This window comes from Cantharellus anzutake (genome assembly GCF_015039405.1).
Source record: "Cantharellus anzutake strain C23 chromosome Unknown EI90scaffold_5, whole genome shotgun sequence".
Classification (NCBI taxonomy): Eukaryota; Fungi; Basidiomycota; class Agaricomycetes; order Cantharellales; family Hydnaceae; genus Cantharellus; species Cantharellus anzutake.
The window spans coordinates 346669-361059 of NW_024066955.1; the positions used below are offsets into that span (position 1 = coordinate 346669).

At 48.8% G+C, this 14391-nt stretch overlaps 6 protein-coding genes across 6 annotated transcripts; 3 read left to right on the top strand and 3 right to left on the bottom strand.

Moving 5' to 3' along the window:
* Positions 1 to 2386: 2386 nt before the first annotated feature.
* Positions 2387 to 3675, bottom strand: EI90DRAFT_3143836 (kinase-like domain-containing protein; the record flags this gene model as incomplete). The annotated part of the gene is made up of 6 exons (XM_039065061.1): positions 2387 to 2523; positions 2580 to 2751; positions 2811 to 3171; positions 3222 to 3326; positions 3382 to 3514; positions 3570 to 3675. The coding sequence occupies 6 exons, from the start codon at positions 3673 to 3675 to the stop codon at positions 2387 to 2389; spliced, it is 1014 nt and encodes a 337-aa protein (XP_038921729.1).
* A 205-nt stretch (positions 3676 to 3880) lies between these two features.
* EI90DRAFT_2054950 (uncharacterized protein) lies at positions 3881 to 4471 on the top strand. The gene is made up of 3 exons (XM_039052488.1): positions 3881 to 3904; positions 3955 to 4157; positions 4252 to 4471. The coding sequence occupies exons 2-3, from the start codon at positions 4004 to 4006 to the stop codon at positions 4380 to 4382; spliced, it is 285 nt and encodes a 94-aa protein (XP_038921730.1). The 5' UTR covers positions 3881 to 3904; positions 3955 to 4003; the 3' UTR covers positions 4383 to 4471.
* Positions 4472 to 5655: 1184 nt separating this feature from the next.
* On the top strand, positions 5656 to 7142 carry EI90DRAFT_3035318 (Mob1/phocein). Its single transcript, XM_039058604.1, has 8 exons — positions 5656 to 5714; positions 5776 to 5876; positions 5926 to 6145; positions 6201 to 6216; positions 6270 to 6363; positions 6414 to 6538; positions 6594 to 6775; positions 6830 to 7142. Exons 2-8 carry the CDS (start codon positions 5851 to 5853, stop codon positions 6920 to 6922), a joined length of 756 nt encoding a protein of 251 aa, XP_038921731.1. The 5' UTR covers positions 5656 to 5714; positions 5776 to 5850; the 3' UTR covers positions 6923 to 7142.
* EI90DRAFT_3035320 (uncharacterized protein) lies at positions 6831 to 7997 on the bottom strand. Its single transcript, XM_039058605.1, has 6 exons — positions 7782 to 7997; positions 7671 to 7710; positions 7514 to 7603; positions 7342 to 7458; positions 7225 to 7276; positions 6831 to 7171 (listed from the first exon to the last, which is right to left on the bottom strand). The coding sequence occupies exons 1-6, from the start codon at positions 7961 to 7963 to the stop codon at positions 7125 to 7127; spliced, it is 528 nt and encodes a 175-aa protein (XP_038921732.1). The 5' UTR covers positions 7964 to 7997; the 3' UTR covers positions 6831 to 7124.
* A 188-nt stretch (positions 7998 to 8185) lies between these two features.
* EI90DRAFT_3012260 (uncharacterized protein) lies at positions 8186 to 8996 on the top strand (the record flags this gene model as incomplete). Its single annotated transcript, XM_039056550.1, has 4 exons — positions 8186 to 8274; positions 8406 to 8450; positions 8588 to 8687; positions 8799 to 8996. The coding sequence occupies 4 exons, from the start codon at positions 8186 to 8188 to the stop codon at positions 8994 to 8996; spliced, it is 432 nt and encodes a 143-aa protein (XP_038921733.1).
* Positions 8997 to 10521: 1525 nt separating this feature from the next.
* EI90DRAFT_2906355 (uncharacterized protein) lies at positions 10522 to 13146 on the bottom strand (the record flags this gene model as incomplete). Its single annotated transcript, XM_039054243.1, has 9 exons — positions 10522 to 10653; positions 10674 to 11633; positions 11688 to 11856; positions 11900 to 11997; positions 12045 to 12468; positions 12515 to 12690; positions 12741 to 12817; positions 12864 to 12963; positions 13018 to 13146. 9 exons carry the CDS (start codon positions 13144 to 13146, stop codon positions 10522 to 10524), a joined length of 2265 nt encoding a protein of 754 aa, XP_038921734.1.
* Between the last annotated feature and the right edge of the window lie 1245 nt (positions 13147 to 14391).

Consider the following 14391-nt stretch of genomic DNA (forward strand, 5'->3'; position numbering starts at 1 on the left):
GCGAAGAGTGGCAAAAATACCCCCTCTTCGATGTCCCCTGTTCTTGGACAAATTGAAACTCTTGCTGCCCCGGATAGATGATAAGCGTCGTTGTCCCTTGTCATCAGACCTCACTATATATTCGGTGGACGAATGGTGCATCTGATAGAAGGTCGAGGGAGAACAGTTTGTTGCCGCGTCAGGATTGTAACTGTAGCCCTTGCCCATCTTGACGATTCCTTGTGTGGCGAGTAGGTAGCGGTCATAATCTGCTTGACTTGTAGGGCGTGGAGGACTGGACTGCGGTGCAGGACCAGGCTTCAAGGTATGTGGTGTGGCAGAGGAGCTATGCCTGTGATCGCGGCGCTCTTGTGACGGCGAAGTTCCGGTGATGTCAGAGATACGGGGGATAGATGTGTCAAGTACTGAAATTGTCGGGATAGTTGATGTACAGTCGTCCTTATGCAGTCTGGAGGTGGCCCCTCCAACATCAGAGTTAAGGGATGTTGAGGGTGATGAGGGTCGTTTCTTTGCAAGTGAGGCCAAATCGGAGGTTTTCAAATGATCATTGCTTAGTACTCTTCGTACGTTTGAAGCAGTGGAGCTGACAGTGTTCCTTCGTCTCGGAGGAGGGAGCGAAGGAGAGGTTAAGGAAACCTCTGTTGACCTCTTTATCTCCTGGAGGGTCAAAAGTCGAGACGAGGAGCGGCGTGAGACCACAGTTTCATTGGCCTCCGCCTCTCGTTCAAACTCTTGGCGGGTATCCTGCACAACTTCTAGTTGAATGGGTCAGTCTGAGGGAAATAGATAAGATCAGAACATGAACCTACTCTCGACGTCCTTAATCCAACGAGTCATTCTATCAATTCGCTCCCCATCGGCCTCTTGCTCAGGCTCGGGTGGGGAAATTTGAGATTGGTCCATGGACTCGTCAAGAACGGCACTTAAGTTCCCTGGCACCAAGTATTGGGTCAGGCAGCAATGATTGGAGACGTGAAGCACCGACCCGTAAATCTGGAATCCTTCTCCAAGTCATCCCAAGACTTCTGCAGTTCCGTTGTGAGAGTTTTAGATGCACTGCGTCTCGAGAGTGATCCGGCCGCCGTGGTCGACATCTTGCTCAGTTTTTCGGCGGTTTTGTCTTAGAAAAGTCAGCGACACCAGAGTGAACGAAGCAGAAACCCACTTACCGATGGACTTCTTCACTGAATGCCCTAACGATCGAAGCCCGTTCTGGGTCAGCTTCTTGGGCTTGCTGGATTCTGCGATTGATGTTAAGTTAGATGATCGCAGGCAAGAAATGGAGATCTCCCCACCCGATATCTTGATATTTTGCACTTGAGATAAAGGACGACGTATTTGTGTCTGTGCAGGAGCGGGAGAGACTGTGTGAAGTAAGCATTAATGTTTGCTTGTGGCGGAATGTTTTCTCACTTTGCTTCGCAAGAGCGGTGGAAGGATCTGCGTGGACAAGTCGAGGATTGGACCCTTTTATTGGACTTACGGCCGTCACCAAACTAGCGGTCTTTGGCGCCCGCGTCCAAAGTGGCGTGTTCACCTCCTTTTTACGATTCTTCACTCTCAATAAGGACTTTGTGGGCGTGGTACCTATAGCAAAAGCCGGAGTTCGTGCAACACTGCTCGAATTCGCATTCACAGGACTCTTCGGCTTTGGTCGTAGAACAGGACCGGCCATGTTCTCTTTGCCGGGAAGCGGCCTGAGCGAAAGCATAGTTGGAGAAATTGCGGAGGGAAGATTGATGGATGGCTTCGCCATCTCGGGTTCTGGTCGAATGATTGGTTCTAATTTGAGTATTGATGGTGGGGAAGCTAGCTGAGGCGGTTTTTCGGGGCCAGCAGCTCTGGGTTTTGCAGTAATCGCCGTTGAAGACATTCTTACAGTTGATGCTCCAGACTGATCCGCATTGACGTCCTCTTTCATGCTAACTGAGGCAGCCGTAACACCAGCACCGATAAACACCCGTGAAGTGTCGGGGGAAACGATAGATTTGGGCCGTGAGTGAGAGAAGAACGATTTGGAAAGACTCGATACATTCCGAGGCATCTTCGACTCCTGCTGGTTGGGTTTCTTCATTGGATCAAACTGAACCGAGTGAGGATCTGGACTCGCGATCGGTAATGGTGCTGGGGGAGAAATTAGTATGGAAGGCCTTGAGGCACCTAAAAGAAAGAACATACGGGCCTTTCCAATAAAGTTCTGGAAGGTCCCCAATTTGGAACGTGGAAGTGCAGGTGTCGGAGTTGGAGGTGCCATGGTGAAGTGTGTCTTTGCTGTGACAAACGAAGCTGGAGAGCCAATGTTCATAGACGCTGGTGCTTGGACCACCTTCTTGGACTGCACATCGATGCGGATGGCTGATATAAGCTCAGACTCTGAAATTCCATGTTAAATGGATACGATTGAGAGCGACGACAGCCAATTACCTGAGGGAACAGTAAAGTACGGGTCATTCAGTACCTCCGGGGCGTTGAGACGTTGATCCGCATCGGGACGCAGCATGGCCCTCAGCAGCCTTTCTAGCCCTACAGAGGGTGTGAGTTGGCTCGGAAAAAATCTCTGCTGATACTCCATGACTAACCAATCGACATCTTCCATGTTCCGACCCAAATGTCGTTATTAGTTCTATGCCAATATCGCTCAAGATCCTCTTTGCTGGAGAACTCTTCGCCCTCCTCGAGCTCGAATGGTGTACGACCAATGATAATCTCAAAAAAGGTAACACCGAGGGACCATACATCAGACTTTCTAGTCTGAAAGAAACAGATGTGAGCAACGACAGCCGACGTGGAACAATAACAATGTCGCCTACATCGTGAATGTATCCCTTGGCACGTTCTGGAGACAAATACTCCGGAGTTCCATAAGCGAGATTTGATTCAAAGGGGGCTTTCGGCACAGATGGTGTCAAAGAAGATGAAGACGAAGAAGGGGAAGCTAACACGGATCGAGAGGGCCGTAGGATCGGTTCGTCCAAATCGTATTTTTCAGCAAAGCCGAAGTCTACGAGCACTGGTTGTTCAGCACGAGTGAGCAAAATGTTAGCGGGCTTTATGTCATTGTGGACAATGCCATGGACATGTAGATGCGCGACGCCATCGAGAAGTGACTTGAACCATATCTTGGCTTTCGACTCACGCACTTCGACAGGGACAAGGCGAGGAAGGAATTCCCTGTCCGAAACGATTACAAATGGTGTACACTACAGACCGCAATTACTCACATGGTAATTAATGCATAGGATGGCGTGATAATGAATGAGTGAAAGTCAATGATGGCAGGGTGCTTGTTGTCTTTGAGCGAGCGAACGATTTTCATTTCGTTCCATCTGAAAGAGCAAGCATCGAATAAGATGGGGGCCAGAAACTCAGGCTTGGACTTACAATGAACGAACTCGTGCTGGGGTTGTGCGTGATGAAGTTCGATGCACCAACTTGACAGCTAATCGACGCCGAGTCTGGGCGGGTGTACCAACACGAGAGCGACAGCTCCATACGGATCCCCAGTTTCCGTATCCTGAAAGGAATATGTTAGAATAACAAGTAATATGGATCGAGCATGTCATATAAACCAATCTCTTGCATGAACTCCAGGTTCGCAGCTAGCTGCTGGTCGGTAAGGGAATAGATGTCAGACGCAATATCGTCATTGGTGCTTGCATCGGAGATAGAGGTCATAGTGATGAATGAATGAGACAAACGGTCAAGGTCTTGAGCAGCGCAATAGCTGCTCGTCTCAGGTCAATACCTTGTCGTTGTCGGTTGGGAGAGTAAATAAGATGAGAGCAAAGTTGGAACATTCCGTGTTCGTGGTGCCGTATTTGTGGCCCAAACAAGGATCCTGATCACATGCCGAGAATCAATTAATAGTCAAGGGTGTGGTCACTTTTCCTCTTCACTTTCGAAGGTACCAGAACATGTTCATCCTGCCGAAAGCCGGCACTTACATTCCCTAAGGAAGCCTAGCACCACCAAGTTCGGGGGGGATTGCAGTTCCGTGTTATTTATGCATATTTGTTCCGAGACGCGTCAAAAAATTCACGCGACGCGACGCCTGTCTTCCAACAATACATTTGCTGTTTCCACAACGACTACAGAAACCCCCTGCATCGGTGCGCCTATCCTGTCGACTGGAGCTACGGATTCAATAATGCAGACAAGAACGTATCAGTTCAGATCAGTTCCTCTTGTCCATATCTGCGCTCGAAGCTGCCTTACGCTGAATATCACAATTTCTTTCCTGAAGCATCCCAGGTTTCGATCATCAAGAAGCTTGGCAGCTATTGGACAACTTCAGGATTCACTTTGCCTACACAGCATTCGCCCACATGTTGGGCCGTATTTCGCAACTTCCCCAAAATCCAGCACGAATATTCAGTGAATAACTAGCCTAAACAACCGGTGATGAGAGGCCCTCCGTGCCCACATAATGAATATGCGCAAGAGCCAATTCTACCGTGCATTCAAAAATCCTGAACGTTAACCTCGCTTCACCATCGCCCCACTATTGTTTGTGCGGTCAGCCGATACGGGCACACCTGAGGCAAAGATAGAATATCCAGATGGGTTTCCACATAGCGAATTCATGTACAGTACTCGATGTGACAACTATGCATCAGTTGGTTCTGGAAGTCTCCCTTCAGGCGAGGTCGATTTCTCTGACTGAATATAAGGTTAACGCATCAATACCATTGCAGTCCCAACTAAGTCACCGACACTATCAAAGTTGTGCCAGTCTTGGGAACATGTTGCAGGTTCCCGACAATAGCTTTATTGCCATGGCCGCATTCCGAAGAAGCCGGTAGATAAGGACGGTTTAGTCCTATCGTGTAAGGGACATAGATCTGTAATTTTTCATGTTGACGCTCTCATTGGTCGCTCCGGTGTTCTCCCAGGACCAGGGTGGCAATCATTACCCTTCGCTCTGCGATATAATTTTGGGTGTGAAAAGCCAACAGTGCAACAGCCCATGCACTCAGGCACTGCGGAGGGCGCCCATTTGCACTGTGAAACCTAATGTATGAGATGGATCAAGGGTTGGAGACAGGGAGTACATAGCCTGGTTTCAAAATGGCCTGGAAATCATTGATGGCAGTGGATGTTGGAGAACCCGCTCAGTAACACGGCTTGGTTGGGATGGTGGTCGACTCTTAAGTCGACACAGAAAAGGACGAACACATGTTTTGAGCTCGATTTCCAAATGCCCACATTCACAGAAGACTGCGCATCACATGTGCGTGGCTATTTGCCGCATAGGCTTAGGGGGCGACGAGGGTTTGGACCGAGGACTGGCGGCCAGCTTTGCAGGGAAATTGTGGCACCCTTGACTCTCCGCTGAATCCGGTGTTGATGCACATTCTGCGTGACATGCATCCTTCCCCAGTCCGAAGTATGGAGCGATGCATGATGGGGACCCAAACTCTGGCGCTCTTGTGGTGCGTGGACTGGCAAATGGTCGTGTGCGTCCAGGAAAGCGTGCGGACTGAAAAACGTACACAACAGGGCTCTTGAGTTTCAAAGGCTGTCCAAGCGAAGACGGAAAGTAGTCATTGGAACGGGATTTCTGATGCCTCCGCGTTAACAGTCGACAATTGACAAGCGTCACGGTTAAACATTAATGTGTCAACATCGACGTCAATACAGTCAGGGTCTAGGGCACGTGCTGCCAATTGTGCATTCCTTAAGCAGACGAGGAATCCTCTAGTGCTGTTGAGAAGGTGATCATTATTTCGATTCCACTCCGAGTGATACCCAGCATTCAAAACTCCGGATCTCTAGATCGGGCTTTGCGCAGAACTCCAGCAAACACTCAAGCGATCAACACCTCGCCCCCTCAACAACCATCACGCCACCATGGCGCAGTTCTTTAACAACTTAGGGTGGGCAAGGCATACATAAATCGAACGCTTTGTGAACAACATCTTGTAGGCGTCGTGCCAATTCTCGGCCACCAAATTCCGCGCAGATGCCAAGAAGGTCCCCTACGATAAATACCGATTCAGCCGCCGAATCAAACTCCCCTTCGGCGACAGTATACGGAAATGGTCCCAAGCCACTTTACCTTTCTAATCCTTTTGTGAAGGCCGCTCTCGTCAAAGGGAACTTTAAGACAATCGTCGCTCAGCCACGCTATTGTGATTTGAATGAGGTGAGTCGATGTTTGCATGCTTTGTACCCCAAGCTGGAACACGATCTATTTTTAGTGGGTAGCTGTGAACAGTGTGTTCCCCTGTAGCAACATTTTTTGAGTACATTCTGATGGCTTCCTTAAGTTTTCGATTTCTACACGAATCTCAACATGTTCTACGGCATCCTTGCAGAAGTATGCACTACGTCGAATTGTCGAACGATGTCCGCAGGGCCCACGTAAGCAATATGATGCAACTTGCCATTAATATGACTTGACATCCTCTTAGACTTGACTATACTTGGATCGACTCCTCTCGCAAACAAGTCAAATTACCGGCGCCTACTTATATTGACTACGTGATGTCCTGGGTACAGCAGACAATCGATAATGGAAAGGACTTTCCCACCAAATGTATAGTCACCTCAGTCAATAACCTGGACAACAGCACTGATTACGAATGCTTTAGTCGGTGTTGATTTCCACCCGAACTTCCCCACGATTGCCAAGCAAATTTACCGCCAACTCCTCAGAGTATTCGCTCACGTTTATAATGCCCACTTCACACATCTCCTGCACCTTAGTGCAGAAGGTCACTTTAATTCGCTTTTTGCCCATTTCCTCGCATTCGGAAAACAGTATGATTTACTCGTAGGATCCATGATTTGTCAGCCAAGTCACGAAATCACTCATCCCCTTTTCTAGGATTATAAGGACATCAAAGGTCGGCCTGGCGAGGGCGTCGGTATTGGGGACCTTTGGGATAAGTGGAAGGAGATGGGCATCCTTGAGCTCTGACGTCTCCGCATTACCCGACCTTTTGCATTTGACATTCTCTGGTTAGCATATCCCACTGTACCTATGTACCACCGATCCAGTAAGCAGATGAACTGCACGTTCCTGGAGTCAATCCGACGATGCACTTCGTAAATATCAAAGTTCGACAATGTACCGAATTTCTGTGGTGCAAAGGTGGTATAAATTACCGCAGATCTATGAGTTACACTCTCGTCGAATTGTTTTTTAATGATCCATGCAAATCTTGTTCTACATAAACATAAAAACGTGAGGTGTGATAAGCCTAACAGAATCCTACGTACGCATCCCCCATACATGGGCTCTAAGGTCCAGAAACTCCACGTGGAGTCCGTCCTGAAGACGAAAACGCGCATGTCAGTTGAGCCATTTCACGTCTTACAGCCTGACACTGTGCTCACATAGGTCTTCTTAATTTCTGCACGGAGCTTTGACACGTCCTCCTTCGCAGCTGAGCTGTCCACCAGTGCATTGAGGTCCTTCTCCACAGCCTCGATGCGGCGAACATGGGCAGAGATCTACAGATCATCCCGGTGAGCCCAAGGTCATGCGAGTTGGTTGTGTCCAACCTGCCTTTTGTGTACTTGCGTGAAGTTCTTCAACGCTAGCTTGCATCGTTGACGATGCGAGCCTATACTCCTCTAACAGGTGGTAAGACGCAAACTGCGTTTGGCGTGAGAAGTCCATTCAGTGCTCGTCAGGTGGCATCCAATTGCGAATGAAGGCATACTGAGGAAGCTAGTGAGAAACCGAGCAGAAAGCCAAAAATGCTACAGTCGATCAGGGAAATCAGCTCATTGTCGTTAGAATCCTATGAGCTAGGTCCTGCAAATGCACTAACCCTCCCCGAAATCCACCAATTGGTCTTTTTGGCTTTACTGCCTCAGCCACCTGAGCCGATGACTCGCCCGAGTCTGCGCGAAGCACGCGCCCGTTGGAAAATGGCATAGCATGTCTCGGAAGGACCAAAGCCCTGGTAGAGCACCGAAGGCGAAGGTGAGAGGACATGGCAATGGGAAGCATGAGCGCGAGAAAATACACGTGATATCAATGAGTCATTGTCGGAAAATCGCGAGATCGATCAAAAGCACGAGACTTGACATTTAAAACGCCAAAATTTGACGTCTAATCAGACGGTATGAGCACTTAGTGAAAACGGCCGGAAACCGAGCTGGTCCCGGCCTATGGATTGACGCGCGCGGGCATCGTGCGACCTGTCTTGGTAATATACAAAGAGATACGACGATGCCAAAAGGATTGGTCAACAATGACAAATCGAGAAAACAGATACAAATACAGATACATAGTATCGGGGTGGTGAAAAAGGGGAGGAGGTGGGTGGACGCAACAAACAGAAGAATAAACGCTAGAAGCAGAAACGAGGCAGCACGAGTGCTGCAGTAAGACTCCGCAAGGAGTAAGCACAAGTGAGATGAACTCACTAGGATGCACAGCGCGACAAAAGATTGAGGGGAAACTTCAATGCAGACAACTTGTCTGAAGCGCACATGTAAGTTTCCGGCCCCGTTGCAACCAAGTGAGGACTTACCAGTCCCGATGGAGCAAACGCGAAGGCAGCGCTGAGGGAGCGGGGAGAAGGGACAACACACGTGAAAATCACGTGAAGACAATAAACGCGAAGACTAGTGAACACCCGCAAGGTCCCATCAGCGCTGCAAAAACGCAGGACCATGCGGCACCATTCAGCGCTGAGGAAATTTGTATCCGGTGCGACTACTGGACTAGAGTGCGTGCCTTCGCACGCGCTGACCTGCACTGCTTTTCAACACCCTAGTCAGTTGTACAGAAAAAAGTGAACCATGATTAAATCATTATTCCACACAAAAAGGGTGCATAGATGTTCTATGCTCAGGAGAGATCCCGAATCATGGCATCGGGCTATGTCAAGTGTGTGGAGACAAATAGCGGAAGTGTTCCGGATAATAGGAAACAAATAGGAAAATGGGGAGCAGAAAGAGGACATCAGGACAGCGACTTGGGGGGGGACAAGTGTACAAATGAGGATAAGACAAGCGCACTGAAAATTGGTCAATAGTATCGACTAATAAATCTCCTTCCCTTGCCCAAAGCGCCCATGCGGCAGGGCAAGCGGGGGTGCAGCAGCAGTGAGGGGGTTGGACCAAGAGCTGCGCAGTTGGGCATGTGTCTGCTGCATCCCTTCAAGAATGGGCCGCATCGCAGGCTGACATGCCAATTCATGAGTACGACACAGTATTTTAGCAGATGCAGGCTGTGGCTGTGTCATCGGACGCAGCCTAGCACGACGAGTAAGGCAGGTAGGGGTGCAGATACAAGTAAGGGGAATTTTGGCCAGGTAAGCGCTGGGCGCGCATTCAGGTGTGCTTGGACTAAGCGCTGACATTGCGAAGGGCAGAGTTCTTCATATTAACTCCTGAAGTAGTTGGGCATTCACCCCTAAACTCGGGACGTGGATAGATCTAATTCTCCTCTACCAAAAGAGCCCAAAATCAAGCCTCAGAGATTCGTAGGTGACGCTCACGTTGGGTTTTGCCAATCTCACTTGATTTTCAGCGTGACTCACTTGATTTGTCTACCAATTGTACGTTATAAATATAAAAGTCACAAGGTCATGAAACCTAAATGGAAAATGAACACGTCAGCACAAGTGGCAGAAATGGCGTAATTTCACCCGGACGGCTGTGCAGGTAATACAATGCGGAATACAACACGTAAGCAAAAGTGGCACGTTTTACATAATTATGGGGGAGGCAGAGTGACCTGCAGTGCAGGTAACTTATCCGGAGCTCCAAATTCTTATGACGTAAACCAGCGTGACTGGACAAATGACATAAAATGGACAAGCCTGGTATCGAACCCAGGACTTCTAGCGTGCATCCATACACTACTCGCCCGTTATGCCAGGGGGGGGTACCCCTTCCCTGATGGTTTGGGAGATCACTTGATCCCTTCCTCCAACAAGCGCTAGATACCATCGTGATTAGTCGTGTGAAATAAGGATATTAAACCATGATTAAACGTGAATTTTGGCATCTAAATGTTGTGATAAATTGTTTATGGCGTTTTTTGATATTATTGAATGTGTTTTTATACCCCTCAAACGCTCTGAATATGTTTTTAATAACTTAATAAATGCGTCATAAATGCTTCCTACAGCATCAAAATCGTCAAAAATCCGTCTCATATAATACATAAAGTACCACTACATCTGACTAATGTATTCTTATCGGCTGTTGGGTAGTTGTTGTAAATAAACGCCATGAAACGTTTCCCGGGCGTTTAAACGATATACGGGATTTTCCGACAATTGAACCTTATAATGACTTTCGAGCAACGAGATCGCATCATTAGCAGCAGGTACACGGCGATCATATATCAACAAAGCGTCACACTAAGCCTGCACACAAGTGGCTTGCCAACGTCTCTTTATGAATCAAGAAGATCCAACCGAGCAAGCCAGTAGCACGTCTCCTCCCTGTTGCGAATCCGCGCCAGAACCATTTTTTCGTAAAATGAATTTGAGCCCGCATTTTCCTGCAGACTGACAGGGGTTAATCCCAAAATACACCAAAGCCTTGAACTTACTTCAGCGACGTGAGGATGCGGAGGAAGGCGGATAAACTGATTGCAGCAACGGCATGCCCACGTCCGCGTGTGAGAGAGAATCTCCCCGTTGTTACAAAACCGAGAAGTGGTCCAACCGTTCCAGCACACTGAAATGGAGAATTCGAACGGGGGGGCCAGGGAAAGACGCTGAACTCACATCAACTTCCTCTTCGTCCGTCAATGAATACTTTGGACTCCTTTTACGCTTCAGCCTTTCTTGCTCGCGAATCATCTCTTCGCAAGTAAGCTCGTAAAGTACCGCATTATCCTTTGGACAACCCCTCCCTACCATATAGACATTGACAGAGATAAGAGAGGAGGAAAACAGAGTGTCAGGTAAGATTGAGAATTCGGGATCGAGGCCTCGTTTCCTTCGCAACTTCACAATATGGGAATATAACACGTCTTGAAACTTTGATCCATGAGCAACTGCGGAAGCTATTGACTGCACCAACAATCTCACTCCAGACCCAAGCAAGAGCCAGGGTCGAACCGGTTCTGACAATTCCGCTTTCAGCACAGATGCAGAAGTTGGCAACTCTGAAGTGCCATGAGGGCTCAGTTGTGGAGAGGGGACGGGGGATTCAGCCGGCAGCTCTTGGATTGGTGCACGCTGTGAACCGTCTGAAACAGGTGCCAAGAGACTTTCCCAGTCCGGAGTCCACCGATCATATGTCAAACCCTCAGAGTTCTCCAAGATTTTGTAGTTGAATCGCTTGGCTGGAGGTGTTCTTTCCCATTTCGCCCTTTTGGCAGTCACAACTTGAGTTGTGTAAAGGTCATATTCGCACGAGGTGACGTAGTCGTTTGGGAAGAAGCGCTCAGCTGAGGTCGGACTAGCCTCAAAATGTTGTGTTTGCCGTTCCCGTAGACCGCCGACTTTTGCCCCAGCATGCACCAACGAGTTCAGGAATGGCATGGACCATCCCGCCGGTAGTAGAAGTATCCAACCGTGCATTGAAGAGGGACTACTAGATGCATGTACCCCACTCTGATGCTCGTTGACGCCGATACTCCTTTGTATAAGAATGCAGGGGATCCGGTCGTCCTCGGCACAAGGCTTCAAAGGGTTCCCAGGGACAGCATGCTAAGCCATGATTCATAACAGGGAAACGCTTTGATTCGAGTTGGGCAAGCGCACCTTCCGTCGTCTTTCATTCAAATCTGCATTTTTAAACTTCTTTGAACGAAGTTTATCCCGCACCTCTGCCTCCCAAAGACTCCCCTGAGCAAGGTCCGGAGATGGCTGAATTACCAACATATCCCTTTCACTAGACGAACCTCCGCTCGCCTTGTGACGTGATTGCACTCTAACAAAAAGGATGGGGTGGCCGCGCGCAAAACAGGAGTGACGTTACGTACTGCAGTCTAGGATCCCACACAGTCGCGTGCAGAATCAGTCCCTGTGGAACAGAGCCAGACGATTGCAACCCAAAGATAGCCCCCAACGCCTAAACAGGATGAGCAAGAAGACGCGAATTTGACGATTTGCACGAACCTTAGCTTTCGAGGTGCTCTTTTCATTTCGCACTATCCGTAAAACCCTGCGCAGTATCTCTCCTGTCCTCGGACCCATAATTTCGAATGCATTCAAACTGCCACGAAGATCGATAATATCCAGATGAGTCTCGGAATGGTGTTCTGACCGTTCCATGGACGAGTCCAAGGCGGCAGCAGCGCCCGCTTTGAGCGCCTGTCTCACATCATCAAAAAGAGCAGGATGGAAGCGAACCCAAACAATACGGCTTGGATTTGCGGGAAGATGCGGTGTTTCTGTGCTACAAGGCTCCCGTGAAAATTCCAGCGTGCCATCTGAATCGGGAAGCGGTTTCCACATAATGGTGGCCGGTCCAATTAAATGTAGTGGATATTCAGAGAAATGGTACAGAGTGGTTTCGCAAACTCGTGCCCCCGAAGAGTACCTGCGCGCGGGGGTGAGAAACATCATTTCCTTGAACAATTCCTTACCTCTTTGACGAGGGAGTGAGGTCTGAGGGATCGCAAATGGATTTCAAAGTTTGCCTCAAGAGATCCTCGGGTCCTCGTATCTCGAGAGTGGAGAAATAAGAAATATCGTTCAGGATTGACCCATTGAGGGCTGCTCTGTGCGACATTCGGAACGATTTTTCGCTGGTGTGAAGTGCCTGCCAAAAACATGAATAGAGAAATACCCTTCAAGGGACGAAAATCATACTAGACGATACCCCCATTGATCGGTCATTTTCATTCTTTTAGCGTGCCAGATGTGAGACTCTAGCCATGCTTTCTTCCCTGCCGCCGGTTCAACAGATGTTAGTAACAAAGAGGGGACACTCACTTTGACGTCTTAACAGGATCTCAGTTCTACTGATTTTCCTTCCCTTCCCTGGCTTGCGGTCCTTTGAGGATTTTCTTTTCCCGGGCTTTGGTCCTTCGATCTAGAGGGCCCATGGTTGATTAAACCGGTTCGCAGAGCTTGTAAGGAAATTGACAACTTCGGATTTTGCCTTCAGGCGCAGCCGCGCAGGGACGCGACGTGGGTCATGGCTAGCAGCTCGGCGCCGGAGATGGCGCGGGAGTGTCTGCCAGACCCTTTTAGTCGCACCCTCCCTGCGTGTCATTCAGTTGAATCGCGAAGTCGTCATCGATGGAGTGTGCGTTGCATCGCTACTTACCGGGTTGTCCTCATCGCATTGATTATAGCCTCGATCTCATACGTTCTAGACTACGTGTAGGATAAACGAACCTGTCCATTTCACATTTTGGGGGCACGCTTACAAGTACGAAACGCTCGGTATCAACATTTCCAAAGCTGTTGGGAAGCGGTGGTCCAGTGCTGACGGAGATCGTGCGTGCTTCGGACATTTTCTGCCTTTTACGAAGCCTTCCGGAGGCCTTTGGTGCATCCTCTGTCGCCCGGCGCTTGTTGGACATGATTGGCACTTAATTCAAGTCGAGAGAACCAGTTGACGGCAGTCCCCGAGCCCACCTCCCTGTGAATCGACCATGTTGATGCGGCTATCCCGTCGAGGGGATTCTCTATCCACCTCCATATAGAACTATCACGCCCATCGAAGGTGCCGCATGTATGAGGCTGGAATGATCGGTGCTCATAATGAGCACAGCAATGACTGGCGATAAATCAGAAGCTCATGACGTCACAGCATCACTGAGTCTGCAATAGGAACACGTAATGTCCGGTCAGAAATTTACTAATAACGCTACGCCGGTGCAGAGTCTAGTAAAGAGGGGAATTTGTGAGGCGTAAGTCTCAGAGCAAAGCTGATTTTACATAAAGGAATTAGAAATCCCTCCTCAATCCTTCGTTCCCTATCAAAGGCGAATTGGGTCAAAAGATTATGACTATATATGAGTAGGGATTCAACTGATAGAGGCTGGGATCCTGCCTATATAGGATTCAACACACAACGCCTAATTAAATATACCAGTGTATTTTCAAGCTCATTAATGATAGATGAACACTTGACGTCGTGCATGCAGGCTGAGACACAGCGCACATTGTGACCTAAGCTATAAGACGGCAGCTGGGGTGATAGAACACATCCTGCTTTGGCCGTAGAGCAGGAAGGACATGTGAAAGAAGGTAGCGTACTCTTGGGAGATGGATGTAGGGAGGAATTAACCACACCCAGGGCCAGCGAGATCATTAGAGTATGTAATAGAATGTGAATCGACGCGAAATAGTCGGACGCGGCCGGCATGCATGGCAATTTTTGATATTCATCACCCCATGCATGCATTAATGCTTCGGACTTCCATGGTATCAATCTGGAGTCATCGCGTTGCAACCCCTCATGCAGGCATACGGAGTTTAGTCAGGTCCCCGGGCCCACCCCCCACAATGT